General features: G+C 44.8%; 1 protein-coding gene across 1 annotated transcript in view; it reads right to left on the bottom strand.

Moving 5' to 3' along the window:
• ANKRD13D (ankyrin repeat domain 13D) overlaps nt 1-23927 on the bottom strand; it is a 30017-nt gene extending 6090 nt beyond the window's left edge. The window contains exons 1-14 of the mRNA XM_083350640.1: nt 23597-23927; nt 20360-20495; nt 19469-19593; nt 16157-16202; nt 15319-15462; nt 14915-15104; nt 13241-13307; nt 13059-13140; nt 10103-10164; nt 9754-9884; nt 9407-9564; nt 8805-8963; nt 6931-7094; nt 4160-4239 (exon numbers count right to left, since the gene is read on the bottom strand). Coding sequence (XP_083206766.1) covers nt 4160-4239; nt 6931-7094; nt 8805-8963; nt 9407-9564; nt 9754-9884; nt 10103-10164; nt 13059-13140; nt 13241-13307; nt 14915-15104; nt 15319-15462; nt 16157-16202; nt 19469-19593; nt 20360-20495; nt 23597-23686 — 1634 coding nt within the window. The 5' untranslated portion in view covers nt 23687-23927. The remainder of the gene's footprint in view (nt 1-4159; nt 4240-6930; nt 7095-8804; nt 8964-9406; nt 9565-9753; nt 9885-10102; nt 10165-13058; nt 13141-13240; nt 13308-14914; nt 15105-15318; nt 15463-16156; nt 16203-19468; nt 19594-20359; nt 20496-23596) is intronic.
• Between the last annotated feature and the right edge of the window lie 3681 nt (nt 23928-27608).

Raw genomic sequence — 27608 nt, 5'->3', positions numbered from 1 at the left:
ACAAACTAATTCAATACGTAAATCTTCCAGGGAGATCTGATGGCACCATCATTACCAACAAGGCTTTTCCCCAGGTACTACCCACCTTATTTTGGATGGTATAGCAACCAGAAAATGGCTTTAATCCACGGGCACGCCCATGCTAGAACAGGCACAAAAGCTTTACAGATCTTTGCTTTATGTTCAGAAATAAACTGGAAGCCACTGAAGTTTTTAATCATTGACACAATATATGCCAGAACCAGGGTCCATTCTGCAGCTGAGCAGGCATTATTTGGAAAGAATGGTAGTTTGTGAAGCCATGCCTTGTGTAATACATAAACTACTTATGTTTTACCCCCCTAGGTTGGGGAATTTCCATAAATATACAATGGAAACCATATAGGCCTCCCACAACAGTCTGAACTATAGGGGCAATTGCAAATTGAATAATTTGATTCGAAATACCGTATTTTCCGGCGTATAAGACGACTTTTTAACCCATGAAAATCATCTCAAAAGTTGGGGGGTTATCTTATACGCCCAGTCGTCTTATACGCCGGAAAATACGGTAGGCTAAATACTATCTCTGGGCATATAAAAGTAGATGTATCTGTAGTAGATGAGATAAAGTGGAGCATTTAAATCATCAAATAGCTTTTCATGGGGTTGCTGCAAAACTGTAAGATTCACAGCTCTTGGGCTTGCCTAAATTGCTATTTACTGCATTTTTTCCAAAGCACTCCTGATGCCTTTGGGAGTCTTCATGTCTATTTTCTTAAGCTGCAGTAGTTTGCTGAAGTAATTCCCAGCTTTTTCTTTGCCATAAACTTTCATCAGTCATTTAGAGGTCACTGAATGGCATGCAATAATGGTAGAGAAAGCCTACCATTTCCTATTAAGTGCACTTAAACTCAAACAATTTGGAAGACAACAATAGGCTTGTGACACTGCTGTGCCGAAACTGCTGCAAAATGAATACTGGACACATCCAGGGTAGATATGCATTTTTTTCCCCACAAGTAAAATGATGAACTAGCAAACCAACTGGACTAATGCAAATACTTTTTCATTAACAAACCATCTGTTTTGCATTTAAATTCACTGTGTCAAATCTGCTGATGAATTTACAAGTCAGTGATCTCATACAAGATTCTTTTAAATTGGCTTGCTGAAAAATGGTAAATTTAAGATCTCTTAGCTTAACGAGTGGGCTATGCAGTGCATTAAAGCACAGTTTAAGTTATGATTTACTGAACAAATGGTAACTGTGTCATTTGTAAATTAAGCTAAACACTAAACAAAACCAGAACTTATTCAAAAGTTAATCAGTGGCCTATAACAAGCACCTGCTGTTTATATTTGTTATTTTTTGAAATATTTGTTTTTATAAGCTTTGATTATATTGTGATGTATTTTATTAATCTTTTTGTAATTTATGTTTGTTTATGTTTATGTTTTATTTAATTTGTATACCGCCCTTCTCCCTAGGGACTCAGGGCGGTTCACAGGGCATATATAAATAACGATACAAAAGTTAAAAGGAAATTAAACCAGTGCCCAATTAAAATACAACAATAATAAAATACTAAAAAACCAATTAAAAACCCATATTCCCCCATCAGGCCAGACCAGCTAATTCAAATAAGTGGGTCTTCAGCCCGCGGCGGAAGGATCGGAGGTCTGATGCCATCCGGAGCTCAACTGGCAGTTGGTTCCATAATGCCGGAGCACCCACAGAGAAGGCCCTCCCCCTGGGGGCCGCCAGTCGACATTCCCTGACCGGAGGCACCCTGAGGAGGCCCTCTCTGTGGGCACGCACTGGGCGGAGGGGAGTTGACGCCGGCAGCAGGTGGTCCTCGAGGTAACCCGGACCCATGCCATGTAAGGACTTAAAGATCATGACCAGGACCTTGAACCTCACCCGGAAGACAACTGGTAGCCAATGCAGCTCGCGGAGCAAAGGTGTAACATGGGAGTACCGGGAAACTCCCAAGACAACTCTCGCGGCCGCATTCTGTACCAGTTGGAGCCTCCGAGTGGTCTTCAAGGGAAGCCCCATGTAGAGAGCATTACAGTAGTCAAGGCGAGAGGTCACGAGCGCATGAGTGACCATACACAGGGCATCCCGGTCCAGATAGGGCCGCAACTGGTGCACCAGGCGAACCTGGGCGAAAGCCCCCCTACTCACGGCCACTATATGATCTTCCAAGGTAAGCCGTGAATCTAGGAGGACTCCCAAGTTGCGCGCCCTATCCACGGGGGGTAAGAGCTCACCCCCCATAGAGAGCGATGGAACATTTTGAATGTCCCGGGATGCCGGAATGTACAGCCACTCAGTCTTGTCAGGGTTGAGTTGAAGTCTGTTCCTCCCCATCCAGACCCGAACCGCCTCCAGGCAACGGGACATCACAGCGAGGGCATCACTGGGGTGGTTTGGGGTCGAAATGAAAAGTTGGGTATCATCGGCGTATTGATGATACCCAACTCCAAAACCACGAATGATCTCACCCAGCGGTTTCATGTAGATGTTGAACAGGAGAGGCGAGAGAACCGACCCCTGAGGAACTCCACAAATTTCCTATATTTCCTAGGTAATGGTGGAGCAACATTTTTGTCCGTGTAATAAAGTTGTGTTCACACTATGGATCACTGCCTGAGGACAGATACTCTTTATTGCCTCCCATTACACAAGGCTCTTATTCCACTACTTCCAAATCAAAATGTGATTCATTTAATCAAGCACTTAAAACACAATAGTTAATGGGACATGTCACACTGAATTGGTTCTGTTGAATCACAGAAAACGGAAGAAGAAGAAGCAGAGTGCAAAAGTTGGCTTAAAACTTAACATTAAGAAAACCAAGATCATGGCATCCGGCCCTCTCAATTCCTGGCAAATAGATGGGGAAGAAATGGAGGTAGTGACAGATTTTATTTTCCTGGGCTCCAAGATCACCGCAGATGGGAACTGCAGCCAAGAAATTAAAAGACGCTTGCTCCTGGGGAGGAAAGCCATGGCAAATCTAGACAGCAGACTAAAAAGCAGAGACATCACCCTGCCAACAAAAGTGTGTATAGTCAAGGCTATGGTCTTCCCAGTTGCAATGTACGGCTGTGAAAGCTGGACCATAAGAAAGGCTGAGCACCAAAGAATGGAGGCCTTTGAACTATGGTGCTGGAGAAGACTCCTGGGAGTCCCTTGGACTGCAAGGCGATCAAACTGGTCAGTCCTAGAGGAGATCAACCCTGACTGCTCTTTAGAAGGCCAGATCCTGAAGCTAAAACTCAAATACTTTGGCCACCTAATGAGAAGGAAGGACTCACTGGAGAAGAGCCTAATGCTGGGAAAGGTTGAGGGCAATAGAAGAAGGGTACAACAGAGAATGAGGTGGCTGGATGGAGTCACTGAAGGAGTAGGCATGAGCTTAAATGGACTCCAGAAGATGGTAGAGGACAGGAAGGCCTGGAGGAACGTTGTCTGTAGGGTCGCGATGGGTTGGACACGACTTCACAACTAACAACAACAACAAAAAAATCAAAGAGTCTTTTTAAAGTTTTTTTTATATAGCCTGACCATGGCAAAGACAGCATGCCTTTTTCTCCCATTTACAGACTAAATGTATTTTTAAGACTCACTCCTAAAATATGTCTAATAATTAAAAAGAAAGTGTGATTCTTATTTTAGGCCTACCGTAAGTATTTTATCTGTAAGCAAATATATGAAATTATTTAGGGTACAAAGTTTCATTTAAGAAAAAAAAAACAGTCACATTTCTACTGTCAATATTAGATTTCTCTTGAAACCAAACCAAATTACATAGTTGTGCTAGTGGCATCCCAGAAGCCAGAAATGAGCTGATGAACAAAATCTCAAATAGCTGGGAAAGAAGTTTCCACACCCTGTATAGTTCTTGTCCCCCTTCCCATAACTGGCAAAATAAACTAAATATATGGAATTTTTTTTTGCTTTAAACTAATAATTATGCAGCAAAGGTGGAGAACTTAAACTAGGAGGGTAGCACGCAACTGTCTTAATTTATGCAGTTCCTGGCACTTTCTCACCACCAACTCCTTCTAGTAGCAGCCACTGCTTACATCACAATAAAAAAGAAACAGTCTGGCAGGATAGCTAGATATGTATGTGAATGGATGGTGTGTATTTTACACAAATACTCACCGTTCCAATTGTAGTTCCTCATCATAGGTTGGTGGATTGGATGTTGGTCGTGTGTTGGTCAGAGCTTCCCAGATGGTAACCTAATAAAAAATATGGAATGAAGAAGTAAAAATAAAAAGGAGATCCAGCAGGTATCACCCAGGAGTAGATAACAATTGGAAACTTGTGAGGTAATTAATTAATTAACTAATTGATCCTGCGACTTGTTGAATAGTCTGAGATCATGTTTAGCTTTAGGTCCCCCATCCCTGATTCCTAATAAGGGTGAAAAGCACCAATAAGACTAAATTTAAGCCCCCAAAGCTATATCTAAAGTTGTCAACAAAGAATGATCTCCAGTAAGTGACAACACCTGGGGTTTTATTTGCTACGTTGTCCTCCTACTTTTGTTTTGTACCCAGTGGTGGGATTCAGCCAGTTCGGACCGGTTTGGTAGAACCGGTAGCTACCTTCTTTTGAGTTCAGAGAACCGGTTGAAGGGTGGCAGAAACGCCACCCACTCCCGCCCCCGATCGCACCCATGAGACACCTTTTTCCCAGCTCCGACCATCACTTCCCCCACCGTCGTGAGCAGTCCCACAAACAAAAGAAGTTTATGGGACTAGAAAGAAAAGTTCAACCAGTCAATTCCAACTGCGAGACATTAGTTTTTTTCACGATAAGTTGGATTTGATTGATTGAACTTTTTTGTTTGTTTTTTTTTTAGTCCCACAAACTCTTGTTTCTGGGACTGCACATGGCGGCAGAGGAAGTGACGGAGGAGCTGGAAAGAAGGTTAGAAAAGAAATGGTTCGGGAAGCGAGGGCGTCTGGGCGGTGGTGAGTAGGGCAAGATCTCCAACTCTGCAGTGGCAGAGAAATGCTTTCCAGCTCCGGCGCGCTAACTGCCGCTTCGGTGGCTGTGTGGGCAGAGCTGTGAAGAGGGCTCGAAAGGGGAATGAAAAGAAAGAGGATGGGTGGGCAGGTGAGGGCGGATCTGCCGAAGCCGTCCGGAGGAGAAGACGAAAAGCAGCCCCTGCCTCGCCCGCCGCCAGCAGTTCAGAGAAGCCGCCTCTGAGCTGGCTGGCCAGCCGGCCAACAGCTGAGGAGGTGCTGCAGTGAGTCGTGCTTGGGAAAAGGAGAGCATGTGAGGCTGAGACGGGGGGCGCGGGGGGGGGGGGAGGAAACCAGCCGTGCTAAGACGTATTTGGCCACGTGGGACTTCGGCGAGTTAGTGGGCGGCTGGTTGAAGAGAAGGACGGTTGCTATTAACAGGCTATTAACAGGCAGCCCGCTCCATCTCATTATTTTTTTTAAAAAAAAATAGGGATTTTTTTAATGAAATGGAGCAGGCTGCCTGTTAATAGCCTGCCCCATAATAAAGCAGGCACAACCCCAACTGTCCCTCTCTTTAGCCACACGCCCTCTAACTTTGGTTCCATGGGAAGAAGACGGGTATCAAATGGCGACATATTATTTTTTCTCCAGCCACCTGTGTCTGGTGTTAGAACTGATAGCTTTCAGGGAGACCGTGTGGTCGTGGAAGGTACCACTTGTAATCAAAAACATAAGAGTCGCTGCCCTGCATCATGGCGAACCAGCCACCGAGCCCCATCGGCCTGGGTGGAGACAGCCCTGGGAAGGCCGGAAGGGAGCCCTCGCCCGGCCCGGGCTCTGTCTGCTCGGCAGCTCTGATGGGGGCGGCTGCTGCTGCAGCTGCTGCTCTGAGCCTCTTGCCCCACCGGCCACAGCAAAGAAGCAGGAGGCAGCGGCGGCGATCCCTGCATCGCCTGGCCTGGCTGGCAGCAGCTCTGGAAGCAAAGCTGTGCCGCCTGTCCTTGCGCTGGTGGGTCTCAGCAGATGCTGTGCTGCGGAAGGGAGACGGCATGCTGCCGGCCGGGCCTGGCGATGCAGGGCCTCCTCCTGCTTCTCTGTGTGGCCGGCAGATGGTGCGCTGCGATGCCTAGGCAACGCATGGGGCTGGGAAGGAGGAGGTGGCAGCGGTGATCCCTGCATCACCAGGCCCGGCCGGCAACATGATGTCTGCCTGCCGCAGCGCAGCATCTGCTGGGATGGCGATGGTGAGGGGCTGTGGGATGATGTGGAGTGGAAGCAGCCCCGCCTCCTGCGTGGCCGGCTGGTTGAGCAGCAGCTGCTGCCATCAGAGCTGCCGAGTGGATGGGGCCCAGGCTGGGTGAGGACCCACTTCCAGCAGTCCCGGGGCTGTCTCCGCCTACGTAATGGGGCTGCGCTAAGGGAGATGTCGGCTGCTCTGATTCCCACTTGCTGGCAGCTCCCCCTCCAGCCCCCTGCCCGGCGCCTTCTATGCAATCCTACCTGACCACAGTGTGGATCACAGGCTTGGCCTGTGTGGGTGCAGCTTTCCCTGGCAGAGGCGTCCCAGCCCTCCCACTCGCCCTAGCTGCACCCCCTCACCTTCCCCAGCCGGGATCTGCTGACCCCCTCACCCCCCTACACCCACCCCATTCTGAGACTCCTGCAGCCCCCCCTACCCTCCTGCCCTCCCCAGCTGGGACCTCCAGCAATTCCATAACCGGGAGCTCCTACACCCCCCCACTGGGATCTCCTGCCCCCATCCCAGCCGACCCCTCGAGCAGCCCACCGCGACCAAGGTGGAGGGAAGGCTAGGCAGAGAACTGGTTGTTAAATTATTTGAAACCCACCACTACTTGTACCACACAACCTTCTTAGACCTGTTTTGAACAACCAGGTTTTCTACTAAATGAATGCAAGCCTTTCCCACCACAGACCACTTGCTGCCCTCCCAATCACCTGATCTGTCTCTGTGCCAGCATCCAGGAGACTCTGTTGAATGGCAAATTGGAGTAGGTCATCGTCCTCATCCCTCATGGGCTCTGTACGGCCCGCACCCAGCATTGTGTAGCCTTGGGGCACCTCAAATACAGATGGATCCACCTCACAGGGGAAAGGGTACACTAGGGGCAAGGAGAATAACATAACAATAATTACAACAGAGACTGGGAAAATAGCAACAGCAATAGCAACAGCTATGCCACATAAAACCAAAGGCATAACTAGACAGCATATCAGTTTTGACCATTGTCAGATAGAAGCAATTGGAAGACCTACAAATAGAATGTAAGTACAATGGCTCTGTCTGTTTACTGCCTGGAATGAAAGGCATATTAATATAGAGTCACTGTGACTCCATAGTAGTATCATATCCACCATTAAGTTGTCTATATTGTGTGGACGTTGTCTAAAATTGTGCTCAAATATCATATAGTTTGAACGGGCTTAACTATGTCCTGTGTTAATTAATCAACCAAACATCTAATCTCTGCTTACTTCCCTAAAATTACAATAAAGTTCTTTTTTTTGATCAAACCACACACTCTCAAGCGTTGAAGCAAATACACTAAATCTTCCCAGGTGAACCTATAACAGGTTGGAAAAAAGCTGGCAGAAATTTCTCAAAACAATGGATAGGGAAACCGCAAGACTAAATTAGTGTGATCTATTATTATGCCAGAGTAATAACAACAGTAAAAGGGATGCGGTGGCTCAGTGGGTTAGGACGCTGAGCTTGTTGATCAGAAGGTCGGCAGTTTGGCGGGTGGAATCCCGAGTGCCGCGTAACAGAGTGAGAGCCTGTTACTTGTCCCAGCTTCTGCCAACCTAGCAGTTCGAAAGCACGTAAAAATCCAAGTAGAAAAATAGGGACCACTTTGGTGGGAAGGTAACAGCGTTCCGTGCGCCTCTGGCGTCTAGTCATGCCGGCCACACAACCACGGAGACGTCCTCGGACAAGCAATGGCTCTTTGGCTTTGAAACGGAGATGAGCACCGGCCCCTAGAGTTGGAAACAACTAGCATGCATGTGCGGGGGAACCTTTACCTTTACCTTAATAACAACAGCAAAATCTAAAATGAAAGCAAAAACCAGAAATTGTTTCACAAGCTCCATGCATCAGTCCTGGGTAGGCAAGTAGAGCTTCACACTGCATAGATTGTGAAACGTTTGGACAAATTCTGTGCAGAAACCTTCTAGATAGCATTTTCTGAGGTAAAATCAAGTGAGAATTCATGATTCCAGTTGCTGCTGTTAGGGCCAGTATTGATCTCTGCTAGGAATACTCTGCTAGAGTAAGTAACTGGATGATGGACAAGAACAACACAGTCTTAAGTGTCATTCTTTTAACTAGTCTTTTCCAGGCCAAGCAATTTTTTTATAACTATTCCATGATAAATATATTTTTCGATACTTTTGGGGAGCAATGGTGACACAATATTACAACACAAGTGGGCAAGGCGTAGATTTTCGGGAGGTTCCTTTGGGGCTCGAGTTGTATTTTAGACAAATAAAATTTGTTTGGAAATTGAGAGGAATGTTCACCCTTTCGTTTGATGAAAAATATTGGCATAATTTCTGAGGTGATATGGGAGTTACAGAAGCAGGGCCTAGGATCCATTGGCTGTTTATGGGATGCAGATTGCACAGCCTGTTTTCCTCTATTACTTCTTCAAATAACTCAGTATGGACTGTTGGACCTACTTCTTCCAGCTCCAAAAGCTTCTTTCCTCTTTCTCTTTATCCAGTCTTACCAGAGTTTACATCACTGAAGCCACAGAAGCACTGGGCATAATTTTGATAGAGCTGTGCCTATCTTTGGCCTTTGATCTTACCTTTAGCATTGCTGGTTGCCTCTGCCCCAGCACTTGGTTCCTCACTGCTGCCAGGAGACTGGGTAGGAGTACAGATCCGCACTGAGCTTAGCGGCTCATCACTGCCACACAAATTACTGAAAGTGATCCGGGCATTGAGCACATGGAAGAGAGGGATCTCTGAAAATGACAGGGAAAACTTACAGAAAAGGGAAAGAAAAGAATGAAAGGATGGGAACTATTTATTTTCAGGTCTCTTGCTGTTTTCATACAGAACCCATCAAAACATTATTAATAAGAATATAATGATATAAAAAAGTCCTGAACCTGGACTGGACTAAAAGCCACCTAGAGTAGCTAGCATTCTACTCCTACAATGATTAACTAAATGCTTCTCTAGATCGGGTATGCAATAGTGCCCTCCATTTTCTGTTTCTCAGTACCTAAATATCAGCAACCACTGATCTACTGTTACATCTAAGTCTGCCATACATCATTCCTGCCATACTCCTGTTGCTACCTGCTCTCTCTGCCACATTTTGTCTACTAGTTCCACGTTACAATGGTTAGCACCATCACTTGCCACTCCCATTTTCAGCCACTTTGTTTTGCATCTCTCTCACCGATTTTAACTGGGAAGCCAGGAGGTAACTTGAGGGTGATGAAATCACGTAACTTGGCAAAATGAGCATTGCTGATCGCCATCAGATCAATGATAGGTGTCACCTGCTCCACCAGGGAGAGGGGATGGTCCTCACAGAGCCACAGAGTGGCCTTGAACCTAGCAAATAAGAAACAAGTCAGTTTCCAGAACTTCCCTTTCCTCCATCTTAGCACACCAAAAAAACTAGCCCTCGTGCTCACCCTCATGGATTTTCATTTTCAAACCCCCAAAGCATCAATGCTAGCCCTTCATGTCCTGAGCCTCCCATTGTATCAGTGCTGCACTATCTTCCCCACCTGCACTCACCTTTGAACTTTGTTGGACATCTCAATTGGGCGGCCAATATTACGGGATTCCAAGTTGAAGTTGGGATCAAAGTATTCCTCAGGGGTAATAGATGTTGGGTTTGTGAAACTGGCTGACTGCAGCACAGGGGCCTGAAAAATGGGGAGCAGGATCTATTCTAAGTAAAGGATTCTAGCAATAATTGTAAATGCCACATAAATACCAAGTCTCACTCCCCACCAGTCCCACCACACTGGTCCAGCATAAGTCTCTTCTTGCTGCCCTCCTTCCCCTTTAGTTCCTCATGCTGATGCCTCAGCTAGCGCCCTTTTCCTTGTGCAGGAAAAAGAACCTGACCTCGCTTACATACCCCATTCTGGGCGGCATGCTGCTGGGCAATTCCCAGGAAGGACTGGAATGGAGTCTTGGAGCCTGCATAGCGAGGAAAGTTACATCCGAAAGAGTAAGTCCTATGTTTCTCCTCAAAGAAGCACTTCAGCTACAAAGGCCTATTTTTACCAGATGCTTAATATTGTTTCTTTAAAACATTTCTGTCTTATCTGTTTGTTACAGCATTGAAGGTGGCACACAGCATGGAACTGTGCTTTTGATATTAAAACAAACATCCTGATGAACTAAACATTTGTGGAAAAAAACATTTAGCAGCAGCAGCAGCAGCAGCCCTTGAAGAGAGGACAAACTACTACAGAAAATGTCTCTTTCATTTCTACTAAAATGAGCACCGTCTCCCTAAGCGAACACTTTTTAACCTTACAGTGCAAGAGTTACATGGGCCTGCAAATGAAATGTGAAACGAGGCTCTTCCAACCTCCAAATATTAGCCTGGCTCCCAGCCACCCTTTCTTTAGACCCTTAGCAGCAGCAGACCACTGTGGAAAGAAACACAAAAAAAGTTTTCATTGGCCTGCCTGGTCTCCAGCTAAGTTGTCCCCTTATGCAAATCTTAAAACTATTCCATTATGTGGAACAACTATTTGCCTTGATTTGTATTTCCCTACTGAAAAAAGAGACGAGAGATATAAACATCATTCAAAATAATAATAATTGTGTAGTACATTGAAGCTTGGTGTCTTTTCTTCATTGCTGCAGGAGTGTCATGGGAGAAGCTTCATGTCACAAAATGCTTATGTGTGTCCCAGTAATGTATCTGATTGTAATTTGCCCTTCTTCCTCTTCTTTTTTTTTTACCACAGCCCCTACTACTACCGTACAGGATATAAGAGTAAATATTCACTGCTCACCTGGTGTTTTTTTTGAAGTTATTTAATAAATTTAAAAGCTTCCCCATGGACCCAAAAATGATTCTTAGCTATTTACACTTAAAATAAGAAAGCAGTACAGAAGAATTCAAGCATCTGGATAGATTAAGTAACAACCAATCACCCAGGGCTCTTCAAACAAGGCCTAGAACAGGGGTAGGCAACCTCGGCTCAGGAATTCTGGGAGTTGAAGTCCATGAGTCATAAAAGAGCCGAGGTTGCCTACCCCTGGCCTAGGAGAATAGTCAGGCTTTTAACAACTTGTGGAACGACATCAGAGAGGGAGGTAAACAAACCACTGGGGAGGTATAATTCCAGAAAGCAGACGCTGCGATACAGAAGGCATGCCTCTGCCAGATGGCATTGCTTGATCAAGAATTCCTGAAGTAGACCAACTCTACCAGATCTTACCAAATGGGGAAAACAATGGGAGATAACTGGTCTTTATATAATATGGACCTATGCCATGAAAGGCTTTGAAAGGTTATCAGTAATCAATACAGCTCATGACACAATAGTATCACTTGGGCATTTCAAAGCATGCCCAACACTGTTTCCTCCCACTTCTAGTTCAGGACCATTAGTAGCTTCCGAGTGCTGTTTGGGGCAGCCCCAAGTAGGGTGCATGGCAATAGTTCAATATTGCCTGGGCTTGCTAATTATATTCTTTCTTTACAGCAACCACTATCTTATAAAATGTCAAAAGAACTTGTCCCATACTGTCCACTCCTAGTAGTGGGCAAGACTATTTGCTTATCTATCTTATCTTTCCTCCCAGAAGTTAAATGTCCTTGCCCATTTATTTTACAGTAATAAGAACTTGGTTGCAAGGACTGCTAAGATTTATTTATTTTATTTTATTTTAATTCCATTTATATCCCGCCCTTCTCCGAAGACTCAGGGCGGCTTACAAGCTTAGCAGTAGCCTTCATTCTATGTATATGCCTGCTTATTAGGGCGTTCACACACACCCCCAAGCAGCATTATTACAAAGTCAGCTTAATTGCCCCCAACAATCTGGGTCCTCATTTCACCTACCTCGGAAGGATGGAAGGCTGAGTCAACCTTGAGCCTGGTGGGATGCGAACCTGCACTAATTGCAGGCAGCTGGTGTTACTTAAGGAGGCATTAGCCCACTGCTCCACCAAGGCTCTTAGATAGGGAATAGGACAGGTGAGTGCAGGAAATACCATACATAATTGTCGATAAACCTATCTGCAGATAAGTCAATCCCAGAAATTTCAACCAAAATACCATGAAAAATGTGCCACCCGCAAATAAGCCACTCCTCCAATTTTTAACTGCAATGACAAGACAGGAAACTGCAAACTGATATGTCATCTTTTATAAAACCATGTGATTTTAAGGCTGTGACAGTCTTTAAAAACTCGTTCTGGTCTGCAGAGAAGCCAGATCTAATTTTGGGGTATATTTTGGAACCTAACTTTCTCAGCTTATCCATGAATATATATTATATACTTTCTTCAGAGCTGGTTGGTATTTTCCCTGAGCATAGAAAAGAATGATGAAGTTTAGAGTGTGCAATTTACTCATCTCTTTTTACTGGTATAATCATTTACACTTTGTTTTAAAAGATGCTACATTTAGGTTTTCAAGTAGGTTTTTCTTATTATTCTAATGCCACAAAGACCAGCGCCTATAATCTTGTAATTCAGAAATCTTTTTTCCTATTGCCTTTTCTAGTTTTCCCCTCCATCCTCACCCCTTTTATAAACTATCACAAGTAACTGAGAAATATTTACTATCTCTCAGTTCAATCTATCTCACAGGGATGGAGATACATAACACAGGTCATAACAGTGCTTTATTCAGTTTCTGGGATGTAAAAAATATATATACACATAATAAGTAAGTAAATGAAATCCATGCTGAATCTGCTGAGGACAAAACAACAGAGATCAATGAATAATTACTACAAAAAGAGAATGACCAACTGGAACTACCATGAGGACAAATTATTTACAGCATATAGATTGGTTAAGTCAACATGGGTCCAAAACTGGAAATAGTTCATGTGTGCTATACCTTTGTTGCGTGTTTTGTCCTGGTCAGACAGGTGCTCAGTACGTGTTTTGGTAATAAGCTCCACATTGCTGGCACTGTAAACCTGGGGAAGCACAAGGTTTTTGCTAATTACAAATACAGATGATAAGCTAAATCTTGACATTTATATAGGATAATTATGCAAAGAAGGTAGAGAAGTGTACCTTGGCTTCGTAACCACTGATTACTTCCATTTTCTCCGAGCGCCATCCCCAGATGCCAGACTTGTTCCTGAGCAAAAAGATACTCCTGAGTCAAATATGACAATGGCCCAAATTTGCACATAGAATGGGTTCCTATTTCAGTCTAAATTCTAAACTCTGTGGGGCTGAAATGATAAATAAATTTGTGTGATCTCACAAAGGAATAAAATTGTCATTCTGTGTTCTGATAGGGCTCAGTGTCAGACCCCCTCCTTTATATGGGCAAACCAGAGTCAGCTTTGTTAGGAGAGCAGAAGTGCATGTTAGTACTCCAGCTGTTTGTGTGCAAGCCCAGACTTGCACATCAAAAGCTGGATCACTGTCAGAACTCATTTGCAAACATCTGGGGTTCTGACTGGGTACAAATCACCTTAACTGTGCACCCAAAGCCACAGCCTTGTCAGACCATGTTCCTGCTCTGCCTTTTGGTATAAACCTAGCAAAGCTGGATTGCTAGCTTCTTCAAGGGGTTTGAGGTTATACAGAACCTTTATTTGAACTTCACTTCTCTTCCTGTTTCTGGAGGATAAATGCTACCAGGACGAACTTCTTCGCGGGCATTCTTTTTCATGACATTTGGATAGGGATGGCTCACTGCCTTCCTTTGCATATGGGAATGTACTGCTCTCCTGGCCAAGTTTTCCAGAACTGCTGAGACATCATTGCTGCTGCATCTCAGCTCTGCCCACTTTTCTCAAAGTGACCATTGTCTCACACCCTGAACAGTGGCTGCACAGTGCAAGGAAATTGCAAGTGACCTTGGCTTTCTGTTCCACCTTGTTCTTCCCCCTTCCCAATCCAGCCAGGATGGATGCATGGAAGCTGCTGGGCAGCAGACTAGAAGGCCAGACTAGAAAACATGTTGAGAGTTCAGCAAGGATGCCTTACAGCTGGCCAATGAAGACTCAGAGGTGGCTCTGGAGCAGGGAGATATGGAGGTAGCAAATCCTTGATAGCACGCGTTCTATTGGTTATATTATTTTTGTTGTACAAGTCTGGATTGCAAATAAAGCTGGATCACTGCCAATCCATGCATTACTCTGCCTGGATAAGCAGACAGCCAGTTCATACACCAGGGTGGGACCAAGTAACTCAGGAATGATGTGACCCATAGTTTGAGAATCCCTTACCTAAAAGTATTAATTTCATTAAATGCTGTTCATGCACAAACAGATAGGCAAACATGCTTATATTTTTGCCCTTAAAAGCTTTAACTAAGGAGACTATGGTAAGTGGTGGTTTCCAGAGCAAGTATTTTCTGGTGTGAGGAAACCTGATCTTCCAGTAACCAGACCAAAGGAAAAAGAAGGGTGTTGAACTGTATTTTGTCGTAATAAACTTCAAGCCATTTCAATTGCAAGGCTTCCTGGAAACACTAGTGCTCAAAGAATCAGAGAAACCCTTTCCAATTTGGGTCTCACTTCAATTTTGATCTCCTTAGCTCCCTCATATGGTATAAGAACATCAAGCAGCTTACAGGATCAAAGCAAAAGCTTCTGTAGTCTCTCCCGCTTCTGCTCCCCAACAATTGCCATGCAGGGTCAGTATGTTCCTGCTCCTTCCGCACAATCCCCCATATAAAGGCACTGATGGTACCAGTGAACAATACATTCCCTTTCATTTGCCAAAGCTCACCGCTCGAAGGCAATATTCTTGGTATCAAGGTGGGTGGAGACAACAGGAGACGTGAGGCGGCTGGCAACATGTTCCTCCGAAGGCTGCATGGCAGCCAGCATCAGCTCGGGCTCATGCAAGGCTAGTGACAATGTCTCAGTGTACACAACCTGCTTGTCGTGGTCAACTTCCATCACCACAGCATTCTCATCTAAATAACAGGAGAAAGAGGAGGAAAATGCAAAAACCGGAAGAAAAATTCCAAAGGTGCTTTTTCACAAGGTAACTGGACTTCCTTGTTTTTCTTTGAAGACGTTTCACTTCTCATCCAAGCTTTTTCAGCTCTGTTGGAAGAAAAACACTTTCTGCCAAAAACCACACATCACTGAGCGCACACCCATCTCCCGAGAAATGGATATTCTGACCTTCGCCTTTAAAGATGTAGCTGCGCCGGCCCCGCTGCCAGGTCATGTGCTCAAAGCCCAGTAAGGTAGTGTCCACCCGCAGGTTTTCACCCCGCTTCCATACACGATACACATCGCTTGGACATATCTTGGAGACAAGAGGCACTGCAGAGAGAGAGAAAGGAAGAGAATAAACAGAGGCATAAGGATCATTACCTGGAACTATTAAATAATGAGTCACATTTGTACAAGACTGTTCTTCCATGAAGGAATCATAGCCTCTGTAAAGTAGGGTAAGATGAGACAGCAACATGCCTAAGAGTAAACAACAAATTTAATAGGTCCCTGAGGTATCTGTGTGGGACCTTCCCAACCTTCCAAATTATCACTTAAAAAATCTGGAGCACTAGTTGTGTTATCACATGTTAAAACCGCCTGGATAGACTGGCCACGGAAGAAACCACTAAACCAGGGGTAGGCAACTTTGGCTCTTTTATGACTCATGGACTTCAACTCCCAGAATTCCTGAGCCAGCCATGCTGAGGGGAAAGGGAGAGGTTTCCATGCTGAGCCATGCTGGCTCAGGAATTCTGGGAGTTGAAGTCCATGAGTCATAAAAGATCCCAGGTTGCCTACGCCTGCACTAAACAAGAGGCAGAATTCCTTTTCGTGTTCTGCCAATGATGCACTTTTTGAAAGTTAGTGGCCAAATCTATTCTGAAAAGTAATGATAATGACTAAACACAGAAACCTCATTCCTTAGTTCACATATTTCTCTGCAACACCATCTTCTCCTGCCATCTTTTCTATCATATTTTCTCTTTACTCACTGAATTGGACATCTGAAGTACTGACTTACCCCAGCTGGTAAACTCCCACTTCATTTCCACATAGAAGTCAGGGGCCTGAGGAAATGGAAAACTAGTTCACTACAAACCAGAAGTAAGATCAGTACAAACAAGACAAGGGGCAGGAAGATACAACCTCTATATGTTTTTCCTCTGAAATACTCAGGGCTTTAACACTATATGACAAATCTTTTGTCAGTGGGAGTATAATATGCAATTAGGTTGAGCAATTAGCAAGGCCAAGGGTGTTTCAAAAGACATTGAAAAGAAAGCATTAAAAAGATCAGTGTTGATGTTTTCAGGATTCCCAGCAATTCTGAAATCCTGAAAGTGTGCTGTTCAAACGTATTTCCTACAAATTAATATGGCAAAGAAACAGTTATATTATATTACTGCACTTACTTTGGACAGAAAAAAAGGATGTTAATGATACTAACTGCAAGTAGTCCTCGACTTACAAGGGGTTACTTAACAACTGTTCAGTTATTTATTTATTTATTTATTTATTTATTTATGATTGATTGATTGGGACTTATATGCTGCCCTATCTCCCGAAGGACTCAGGGCGGCTAACAACAATAAAATACAAATAGGATACAAATATTAAGAAGAAATTAAACTAAACCTAGCCCCAACTAAAACCAATAAAACGTTAAAACCATGTTAAAACCCCTTATCATCAGTCCAGGTCGGCCTGTTGGAAAAGAAGTGTCTTAAGGTCACGATGGAAGGACCGGAGGTCAGGGGCCATCTGGAGCTCCAAGGGGAGCTGATTCCACAGGCCTGGTGCTCCCACAGAGAAGGCCCTCCCCCTGGGGGTCGCCAGCCGACATTGTCTGGCCGATGGCACCCTGAGGAGCCCCTCTCTGTGTGAGCGCACAGGGCAATGGGAAGTCATTCCTGGCAGCAGACGGTCCGGCAGGTATCCCGGGCCTAAGCCATGAAGGGCTTTATAGGTAAGAACCAGCACCTTAAATCTCACCCGGAGAGCAACCGGTAACCAATGCAGCTCACGCAGGAGGGGTGTAATATGGGAGTATCGGGATGCTCCCATCACAACCCGCGTGGCCTCATTCTGCATCAACTGAAGTCTTCGGGTGGTCTTCAAGGGCAGCCCCATGTAGAGAGCATTGCAGTAATCAACACAGGAGGTAACGAGCGCATGAGTGACCATACGTAAAGCATCTCTGTCCAGATAGGGGTGCAACTGGCGCACCAGGCGAACCTGGGCAAATGCCCCCCTAGCCACGACTCCTATATGATCTTCTAAACAAGACATGTCAAACACAAGGCCCGGGGGCCGGATCCGGCCCACGAAGTGGTTTCATGCGGCCTGCAAAGCCATCCTGGAAACAGTGAGGGAACAGCCCCCACTGCCTTGGCCCTGGCCCAGAGACCCTCCTCCTGCCAGAGACCCTCAGATCTGTCCCACTCCTGCCCAGGCCCCCATAGGCACCCTTGATGCGAATGATGTAGAGCTGGCCACGCCCACCCAGTAAGCCACACCCACTCTAGCCACACCCACCCAGTAGGCCATGCCCACCCTGGCCATACTCACCCGGCCCCCTGAGGGCAACCACAATGCTGATGCGGCCCTCAATGAAATTGAGTTTGACACCCCTGTTCTAAACTGAGTCGTGCATCCAGGAGGACACCTAGGTTGCACGCCCTATCAATGGGAGGTAACACCTCTCCCCCCATAGCCAAAGGTGGAATATCCTGAACTGTACGAGATGCCGGTACGTAAAGCCACTCGGTCTTGGCCAGGTTGAGTTGGAGCCTGTTCTTCCCCATCCAGATTCGTACCGCTTCCAGGCAACGGGACATCATGTCAAGGGCATCACTGGGTTGGTTTGGGGTGGAGATGAAAAGCTGGGTATCATCAGCATATTGATGATACCTCACCCTGAAACCATGGATGATCTCACCCAGTGGCTTCATATAGATGTTGAACAGGAGGGGAGAGAGGACCGACCCCTGGGGCACCCCACAATTGAGGGGCCTCGGGATTGACCTCTGCCCTCCTGCCAACACCATCTGCGAACACCCCGAGAGGTAGGAGGAGAACCACCGTAAAATGGTGCCTCCCACTCCCAACCCCCGAAGACGTCACAGCAAGATACCATGGTCGATTGTATCAAATGCCGCTGAGAGATCTAATAGGACCAGGACAGAGGAATAACCCCTATCCCAAGCCCGCCAGAGATCATCCACCAGCGCGACCAATGCCGTCTCCGTGCTGTACCCGGGCCTGAAACCCGATTGGTACGGATCCAGATACTCAGTCTCCTCCAGGACCAACAGGAGCTGCCGTGCCACCATGATCTCAACAACCTTCGCAAGAAAGCGAAGGTTGGAGACAGGATGAAAATTATTCAAAATAGCTGGATCCAAGGCAGGTTTCTGGAGGAGGGGCCTCACCACCGCCTCCTTCAAGGCGGCAGGGAAGCATCCCTCACTCAGCCTCGTGTGACCTCCCAAGCCGCATAAACCAGCCAGGAGGGACACGGGTCCAACAAACACATGGCGGCACTCAATCTACCCATGATCCTGTCCACTTCATCCGGAGTCACAGGGTCAAACTCCTCCCAAATAATGTCGGCCAGTTATGATGGACTTGAAAAAGGTTAGTTACAACTTGTCCTCAACATTACAACTGTCACATCACCCCTGCAGTCACACAACTGCATTTTGTGCACTTGGCAACTGGCTCATGTTTATGACCAGATGCAGCATCCCAGGATCATGTGGTTGTGTATTGTAATATTTTTTGCCATTTTCCAGCAAAAAGCAACAAACAGTGTCTATCGAATAAGCTAGATTCAGACTTACAACTATATTTTGCTTAATGACTGCAATGACTTACTTAACAGCCATCATAAAAACAAGTCCGGTCATATGGTGACTCAACTTACAACTGCAACAACTTACAACCAAAATCGCAGGCTCAATTGTAGTCATAGATCGAGGACTACTTGTATCTAGACTATTATTTTTTTAAACCAAATGCAACCAGATCTTTGGAATAACAGAAGAACAATCCACAAAAACTTCTCTTCATTTAGACTTCTCTAAATGTATGCTCTTCCAAAGTGCAAGATTACATCTCTCATAATACATGTCAACAAGTTTCCCTAAGAGGCACCAAACTGAGGAAAGCTGCATGAGAAATTGTTTGACATGGTTTAATTTCTTCCTCTTCACAACTTTTGTCAAGATATTTGACAAAGCCAGAGGATGGATATCTCAAAATAAATATCTGCAGACCCCAAAAGAGAATGGAAAATACTCCAATTCAACTGGAAGATTATATTAATACATACTCTACGTAGTTTGTTGAGTAATTCTGGAATGCCAGCCAGTCGCCGTGTGGCACGCTGGTAATCACGATATTGGAGTATCAACTGTACCATCTCTGGATCTCCGGTGCTTACAGCCTCTTGAAGGACTAGATGCCAGGGAAAGAGTGTAAGGAAACAGTAAATATCTAGCTTCTTGGATCCTCCTGTTTTATCATGCCATACCTTATCTCTAACCTGGATGAATTTTACCTCTATTCTCACATCCAATTAGCAGAATGAGATTCAACCTCTTGAACTATCTGTATCTGTATTCTGTATCTATCAAAAGGAAATGTCTAACTGCCAGAAGAACTAAAATTGTGCTCATTTATGTCGATAATGCAAGGTTCTCAGAACGTGAGCAGAAAGAATGGGAAAGGTAATACCAAGAAAATTGCATAAAGTTGCAAGCCTACTCTTTTATCTGCAACTTAAATATTCCATCAGCAGAAGGCAACAACTAAGCTGACACAAAACACAGGCAATTATGAGGAAACGCCTTTTTGGTAAATTTCACAAAGAAATCTGCTGAAGTATGAAGATGTCCTTGCTAAATAACCGTTGTTAAAGATGTAAATCAGCATTAGATGGCTTGGCAAGAATGTTTCACCAAGTGTATTTGGTTAAGTCATTTTTCTTCTTAAAAGAGAAGTCTAAATTTTCTCAGGAGGTTTCAATATGAATGTAATTCCATCTAATGCTGATCTATATCATGGTGTTCCTAACAAGCAAAAAACCTAATAGTTTTTCACACTGTTAAGCAGGCTTTTTAAAAATTCATGCAAACTAACAATCTTTTGCCACAGAAGCCAGGAAGTAAAGGAGGGATGCCTCTAGTTCCTCTAGCAATACAGGCTTTCATCTATGTCCTACCTGTCCAGCCATTGGCATTCTCCTGAGCCACACTGGCGTTGTGTCGCAGCAGCACACGGACAGATTCCAAGTTTCCGAGGGACACTGCCAATTCCAGAGGTGTCCGGCCACGTGGGTCAAGCATTTCAATATCATGCTGTAAGAGAATCAGAGGATTAATGATCTGGATAAGAAATATTTTCCAGGGAAAACAAGCATGGTGTTTAACATCAACTGCAAGCTTAATTAATTTTCAGTGCTGGGATTCAATCTTGAGAATGACCTTGTCCAAGTATCTTCTGTTAAAGAATGTAATTCAGCCAGCACTTGTTCTTAGATACTGTTCTTCTTTATCTCTAAGGCCATCCAGGATTAGATATAATTCATATAGTTAACTGAACTGACACAAAGGTCAATAATAGGAATTATAATACAGTTTTATTCACTAGCTGCAGGACTGAAGAACCAACATTGCTGTTTAATGTAAATTAGAGCATAGAGTGGTATTTCAGTCCATGAATTGGTTTGTAATCCAGTGCTGGTAGTAAATTCTGACTTCCTGATGAAAGAGACTTGCAATGTTATCTTCCAGAGTTTCATTATTGTAAAGGTAGCCATTCACATCAACAATCTTTCTTTCCTTCTGATAAAAGGGGCTAAGATCAGCCCAATTGGATTTACTTTTTAATGGCAGAAGGTATACACTACAATGCGCACTTACTCAGTAAATAAAAAAATAAGAAAATGAAAGAAAACCATGTTTTTGAGCAATGTAGTTAAGATTATTTAGAGGAAGCTAATTTAATAAGCATCCACCCTACATAATGTAACAGCTACTAGCACTGCAGAAATGAATTAGTTTTTTTTTAAACCAATTGATTTGTAATTCACTAGTGGGAAAATATGATGGGGAGAAAGCATAGAATTATAGAGGTGGAAGATACTTGAGAAATAATCTATTCCAGACTTGTTTCAATGAAGTTGCAACTACTGCGACTCTGAGAATCTGTCATCAAGAGCAGCTTAAAAATGAACATTAAGGGGGTAGAAACTGTTGTTCCCTGGTATAAATTTTTCAGAGATATTTGACTCACTGATAGATGAACCTCAGATTACCAATTAAATTCAAAAGGAATATGCATGTTGAACAACCACTAAATACCTCACATCCATTTTACATAGGATGGATGGAAGAAAGCAAGAAAGGAACGAAGGAACTAAGAAACAAAGGAAAAGAAAGGAGGCTTGCTCAAAAGGCCTCATCAGTTTTACCCCAAATCATTTGCCATTTATAAACTTGTTATTCAATCCTGACCTAGTATTCCCAATATGGTATGTTATGCTCTCTTACAAGCTCTTCTTCAGAATTTCCACATTTGTAGAGATAGGAAGATAAAAAACCCCAGGGATAAACAGGATACAGTAATTGCGTTTAGCACCCTATTTGTAAACTTCCAAAATATCTGGATGGCTAAATGATTCAAAATCTTTATTATTTTTCCAAAATTCACTTTCCAGATGCTCCAAATAATTTCCTCTTTTTCTTTCAGAAAAACAATGACTAGGATTTTTTTTTTACTTTCTGAAGTTATCATCATTTCATAGCTCAGACCTTTTAAAACTCAAATGAACTGATCCCCATTTTGCCTCAGTTCCAAAACAATTATCAGGCACGAGGGCCCAGGTGTTCTGGTGGCACTGTTCTCGTTTTAACCTCCAGGTAGAAAAGCAAATATATAAAATCTGCTGAAATCCAATAAACTACCAATCTGAGATTGTCTGTCTCTATCCTTTTTTTGTAACACAAGTGCCTATCCAATGCATGATGATAATCTGCAGGACAAGTGAAATCTGCAAAGCATTTTTGATAATGTTAAACAGTGCACTGGAGAAAGCACAAATAGGCACAGGCTCAAATAGCCTATACTAAAAAAAAGTAGTAAAAGGAAGATTTTCAACAGTATGAAATCTTTTAGTATGAAATCTAAAACAGTATGAAATCTTGTAGAATCTTTTAGAGTCATCCATCCATCCCTGGGTAGTGTACATATGATAGTAATAATGACCATAATGGCAACTATGGTTGAATATCACTGTAAATCCTAGAATGAAGTCTTCATTTATTTATTTTTAATCCCATTTATATCCCACCCTTCTCCGAAGACTCAGGGCGGCTTACAATCTAAAGCACAAATCAATGTGCTTAGCAATAGCCTTCATTCTATGTATATGCCTGCTTATTAGTCAGCTTATTGCCCCCAACAATCTGGGTCCTCATTTTACCTACTTCGGAAGGATGGAAGGCTGAGTCAACCTTGAGCCTGGTGGGATGCGAACCTGCACTAATTGCAGGCAGCTGGTGTTACTTAAGGAGGCATTAGCCCACTGCTCCACCAAGGAGTGTAAGTGTTTAAGTGTAGAAATGGCCAAAGAAAGAATCAGGGTCAGCTGAGTTCACATATGCTTAAGTTTAATAATACTTGATCTTTTCCCAAAATGGTGGCCACTTGTACATTATGTGTCCTGAATAAGAAGCAGAAATGGGAAGGAGAATAGGAAAAGCTTGCCCTCCATACCAGAGAACATTATAATCATGGCAGAGGCATGTACGCCAACTACACGTGATCCTTAGCAAGATTTGCCCTCATATCCTGTCTGGGGGAAGCTGCAGAGTAAATATGACTGAAGGCATACTAGATTGTGGGATTTCAAGCAGAGTGCCAAAAAGGAGGAATACTCTATTCTTCGAAGCGTCTATCGTTAAGATCGGTCTTGAATGTGGGGGATTTCCAACTGAAATGTGGCTTGATCTATGTATCCTCAAACTACTACTTGGGCTGTAATGGAGAGGAAGGAAATAAGAGTTCTGAGACAGGAGAGAAATAATGGAGATGCAGCACCAGGGGTTACCCCGAGACTGAGGAAAAGAGGGATTCCCAACTACCCTGGTATCTGGAAATATCCGTCGGACATTTTTCCATGCCGGGAAGGGGGAAGAGGGAAATTCACTAGAACCAGGTTCCAAGGGATGCAAGCGAAACCTAGATTAGAAGCAGCCATCTCGGGATTAGGGCCAGAGCACAGGCCTCGTTCATTGCCCCTTCCCCTGACAGCCAGAGGATGAAATGGGAAAGCAGAAGCTCGGGACTCTCTCTCCATCACGTTCCCACTCCCTGCGCCCCTCAGCTCGGGCTGAGAGGGAAGGCAAGCTGGACTGGGCGACAGGAGAGAAAAACTGGGGAGGGGGCTCCGCGTTACCTGTCCCTTGCGCAGCTCGCTGTCCAGCGCCTGGTGCCGGTTGTGCCAGACGAGCAGGTGCAGAGGGAAGGCGTCTGCGATGCGGGCCATCCCGTCACCATGTCCCCGCGCCTGGCCGGGTCTCCGCTCCGGTCCCTCTCTGCCCGAGGCCTTCCCAAGTGACGGCTACCCAAGCCAGCACCAGAGCTCCCGTCCTGCTCGCCTCTGCGTTGGGCCCGCTGCGGTGGCGGAGGCGCTGCCGAGAGGCGAGACGAGGCGAGGCGAGGGAGGGGCGCCGCGCGGCCTGTGCCGGGGTGCGCTGCGGCTCCCGAGGTCGAAGCCAGAGCCAGAGAGCGACGGGTTGGGAAGAAGGGGCGGGCCTCCGAGGCGCAGGGAGGAGACAGCGGTCGGGGTGCGGAAACCTGGCCCGGCCTGGGCACTTTTCCGGCCTGGCTCTCAAGGCCAGCCCACGCGAGAGGAAGGCGCTCGGAGGGTTTGGGCGGCAGCGGCACCCCGTGCGTCACCGCCGCCTGCAACCGGAGGGACCGGGCAGCGCAGCAGGCGCACGCCTTTAGAGGCTGCTAATGCCCGGGGGTGTCCCTGCCTCCCGGTTCGCCTCCCTTCGCGGGAGAATGAAAAAGAAACGGCGGTGCGCTGGTGGGTTCGCTTGCTGCGGGGCGGGTGGGCGGCGAGTCCTTTTCCTTCCTGACTGCAAATGCATGGCTTTTGCAGGAGAAAGAAGCATGTCTCAGGGTCGTTTTTATTTCCCGCAGCGTTTCATTCTGTGCCACGTTTAGCTCCAGAGCGGGAACAGCTTCGTCAAGGCTCACGGGGATCCAGAAAAGGGAGGCTTTTGAGCATGGGCAGAATGCCTTTCCTTTGGCAGAGATTACAATACGGCAGGGGTCTTCAAACTTGGCCCTTTTATGACTTGTGGACTTCAACTCCCAGAATTCCTCAGCCAGCGTATGCTGGCTGAGGAATTCTGGGAGTTGAAGTCCACAAGTCATAAAAGGGCCAAGTTTGAAGACCCCTGCAATACGGTTTGCAGAGTGTGAGCTCTAACCTGCTGTGTAGCTAATAGTCATATTTATATATTCCAACAATGCTAAGTAGATATTTCATTATTATTATTTTTTTTAAAAAAATAACGTTGGTATTGTTCAAATATCTGGGATGGGGATTCCTCTTACCGTGTAATCCTGTCCTTGTTTATTAGATTTGAACAACCTTGCCCTAGTTTAGGGTCATACCTAGGCAAAATGAGCTTGACTGACCTTAGTTAAACTTACCCCTCCTGAGTAGACACTGCTAGGATTTCAGGGCAGTCTTCCAAAAATGAATTGCAAAAGTTCTTTCATTTGACTTCCAAATGGCTTTTCAAGGATCAGGTTGTCTTATCCATCTTATCACTCTCTCAGTCTCCCAGACACTACAGGCCTGTCTGAAGGGCTGTCCTGATCCAACTTCATCAAACAGTTGTGTTTATTGATTGAAGGGACAGGAAAATTGGCACCAAGTAAACTTGAAAAGAATTGCCTTCTTCCTTTGGGAAAGGCCTCCCATGACTAGGCCTCAAAAAATGTAGCAAAGGAAGTGAAGAGGCGGTACTGTAAAATAGCAAGGAGAAAATACAAAAGGCTAAGAAAGCCTTTTTTTTAGCAAGATCACCTAAGCAGGGTGCTCTTCAACTAATAAAAAATATACCTCAGGCTTTTTTGAGAACCAAATTTATTTTTTTATTTTTTTGCAAGGAGTCGTTTGTGTTCATTTTAATAGGCACTTGTGTTGACTTTCAACTGTACTTTTACACTGCAGTACATTTCTGCCTAATTCATACCTGTATTTATCTCCAGTAAGACCTCTTCTGAAGAGAAAACTCTTTTAAGTCTGACCCAGCCTGAATTCTGTTGTTTATTTTTGCCAATTTATGGGATATGGCTGTTTTTAGGAAAAGCAACAACAAAAATCTTGGGGTACCTTTACACTTTACTGATTACAGCCAATGTTTTCATGAAATGAATTCAATTACATCAGATGCTTGGTGTTGTCTTCTATTATATATATATATGTATATATGTATATATGTATATATATATATATATATATATATATATATATATATATATATGTATGTATGATGTATGTATGTATATGTATGTATGTATCCACAGACTATAGGGACGCGGTGGCTCAGTGGGTTAGGACGCTGAGCTTGTCGATCAGAAGGTCGGCAGTTTGGTGGGTCAAATCCCGAGTGCCGCGTAGCAGAGTGAGCGCCTGTTACTCGTCCCAGCTTCTGCCAACCTAGCAGTTCGAAAGCACATAAAAATGCAAGTAGAAAAATAGGGACCACTCCGGTGGGAAGGTAACAGCGTTCCGTGCGCCTTTGGCGTCTAGTCATGCCGGCCACATGACCACGGAGACGTCCTCAGACAAGCGCTGGCTCTTCGGCTTTGAAACGGAGATGAGCACCGGTCCCTAGAGTCGGAAACGACTAGCACGCGTGTGCGGGGGAACCTTTACCTTTACCTTTATCCACAGACTAGAAAAACGCCAGAAGCCCAACCCCGCAGCAACTCATAAAACAAACAGTACATAACATATCAGACAGGACCTTCACCATAGCAGAAACCAATGTCCTTTCCAAAGGATTCAACTTTGCAGTCGCCCCCAAATGCATCCCCACTGAAAACATATGCGAAGTTGAAGCCTCCCTAACCAAAATCAACCCAGATGAAGCCAATAAAATCAGACTTGAAGTCACCAACGTCCTCAGCTCCAGCAATCCACCTAAAAGCAACTTACATAAAGAAGAACAAAAAGCACTCACCAACCTGAGGAAAGACAACAACATAATCATTCTCCCAGCAGACAAAGGTAATGCCACTGTGGTGATGAACACATCTGACTACCAAGCCAAACTAGCCAACCTACTCCAAGATCCCGCTTACAAACCTCTAAACACAGACCCCACCACCTACCTGGAAAACACCACCAAATCCAAAATAAAAGCCTCTCCCATCAGTGAAGAGATCCAGCAAAGAATCATCCCCAGAGAAAATCATCCAGATGCTCCAAGCTCTATGGCCTCCCCAAGATACACAAAGAAGGAACACCACTCAGACCCATAGTCATCTCCATAGGCTCATCTCTACAGAATCTTGCCAAATTCCTTGCCAAACAACTTCAGCCCTACACTAAATCCATCACTTCACATGTACAAAACTCACTCCACTTCATAGAAACAATAAAGAAACAAAACCTGCAACCCAGCGACCTACTCGTGAGCTTCGATGGCAAATCCCTCTTCACCCAAGTGCCTATTAAAGAAGCCTTGACAGCTATCCAAAACAAATACAACCCCGCTAAGCACATCCTAGATCTGACCAACCACTGCCTAACCAACACATACTTCAGCCACAATGGACAAAGATACAAACATAGAAGGAGCACCTGTGGGATCACCTCTCTCACCCGTCATCGCAAACCTATACATGGAACACTTTGAAACCAACGCCTTAGATAAATCTGAACACAAACCCAAACTCTGGCTTAGATATGTAGATGACACTTTCGTAATTTGGCCACATGGGAAAGAAAAACTGGACAACTTCCTCACACATCTCAACAGCCTACACCCCAAAATACAATTTACTATGGAAATAGAAGCTAACAACCAACTCCCCTTTCTGGACGTCCTAATCTACAAAAAACCCAATGGTTCCCTAGGACACACCATCTACTGGAAAAAAACACACACCAACCGTTACTTAAACACACAATCCCACCACCACCCGGCACAGATCAACTCCGTAGCCAAGACCCTCATCTCCAGAACCAAACGCCTAGCCGACAAAGACCACCTGGAAACCGAATTACACACTCTCACAAACGTATTAATTTCCAACGGATTCCAAAGAAACACAATTACCAACCTAATCCAAAAGGAGACACCCCCCCAAGAACCAAGACACAGAACAGGACAACGGCATCGCCTTCCTCCCCTACATTAAAGGCACCACAGATAAAA

The sequence above is a fragment of the Vipera ursinii genome (genome assembly GCF_947247035.1).
Source record: "Vipera ursinii genome assembly, chromosome: 1".
NCBI classification, from domain to species: Eukaryota; Metazoa; Chordata; class Lepidosauria; order Squamata; family Viperidae; genus Vipera; species Vipera ursinii.
The sequence above is the reverse complement of the archived record's forward strand: the minus strand, read 5'-3'. Positions and strand labels throughout refer to the sequence as shown.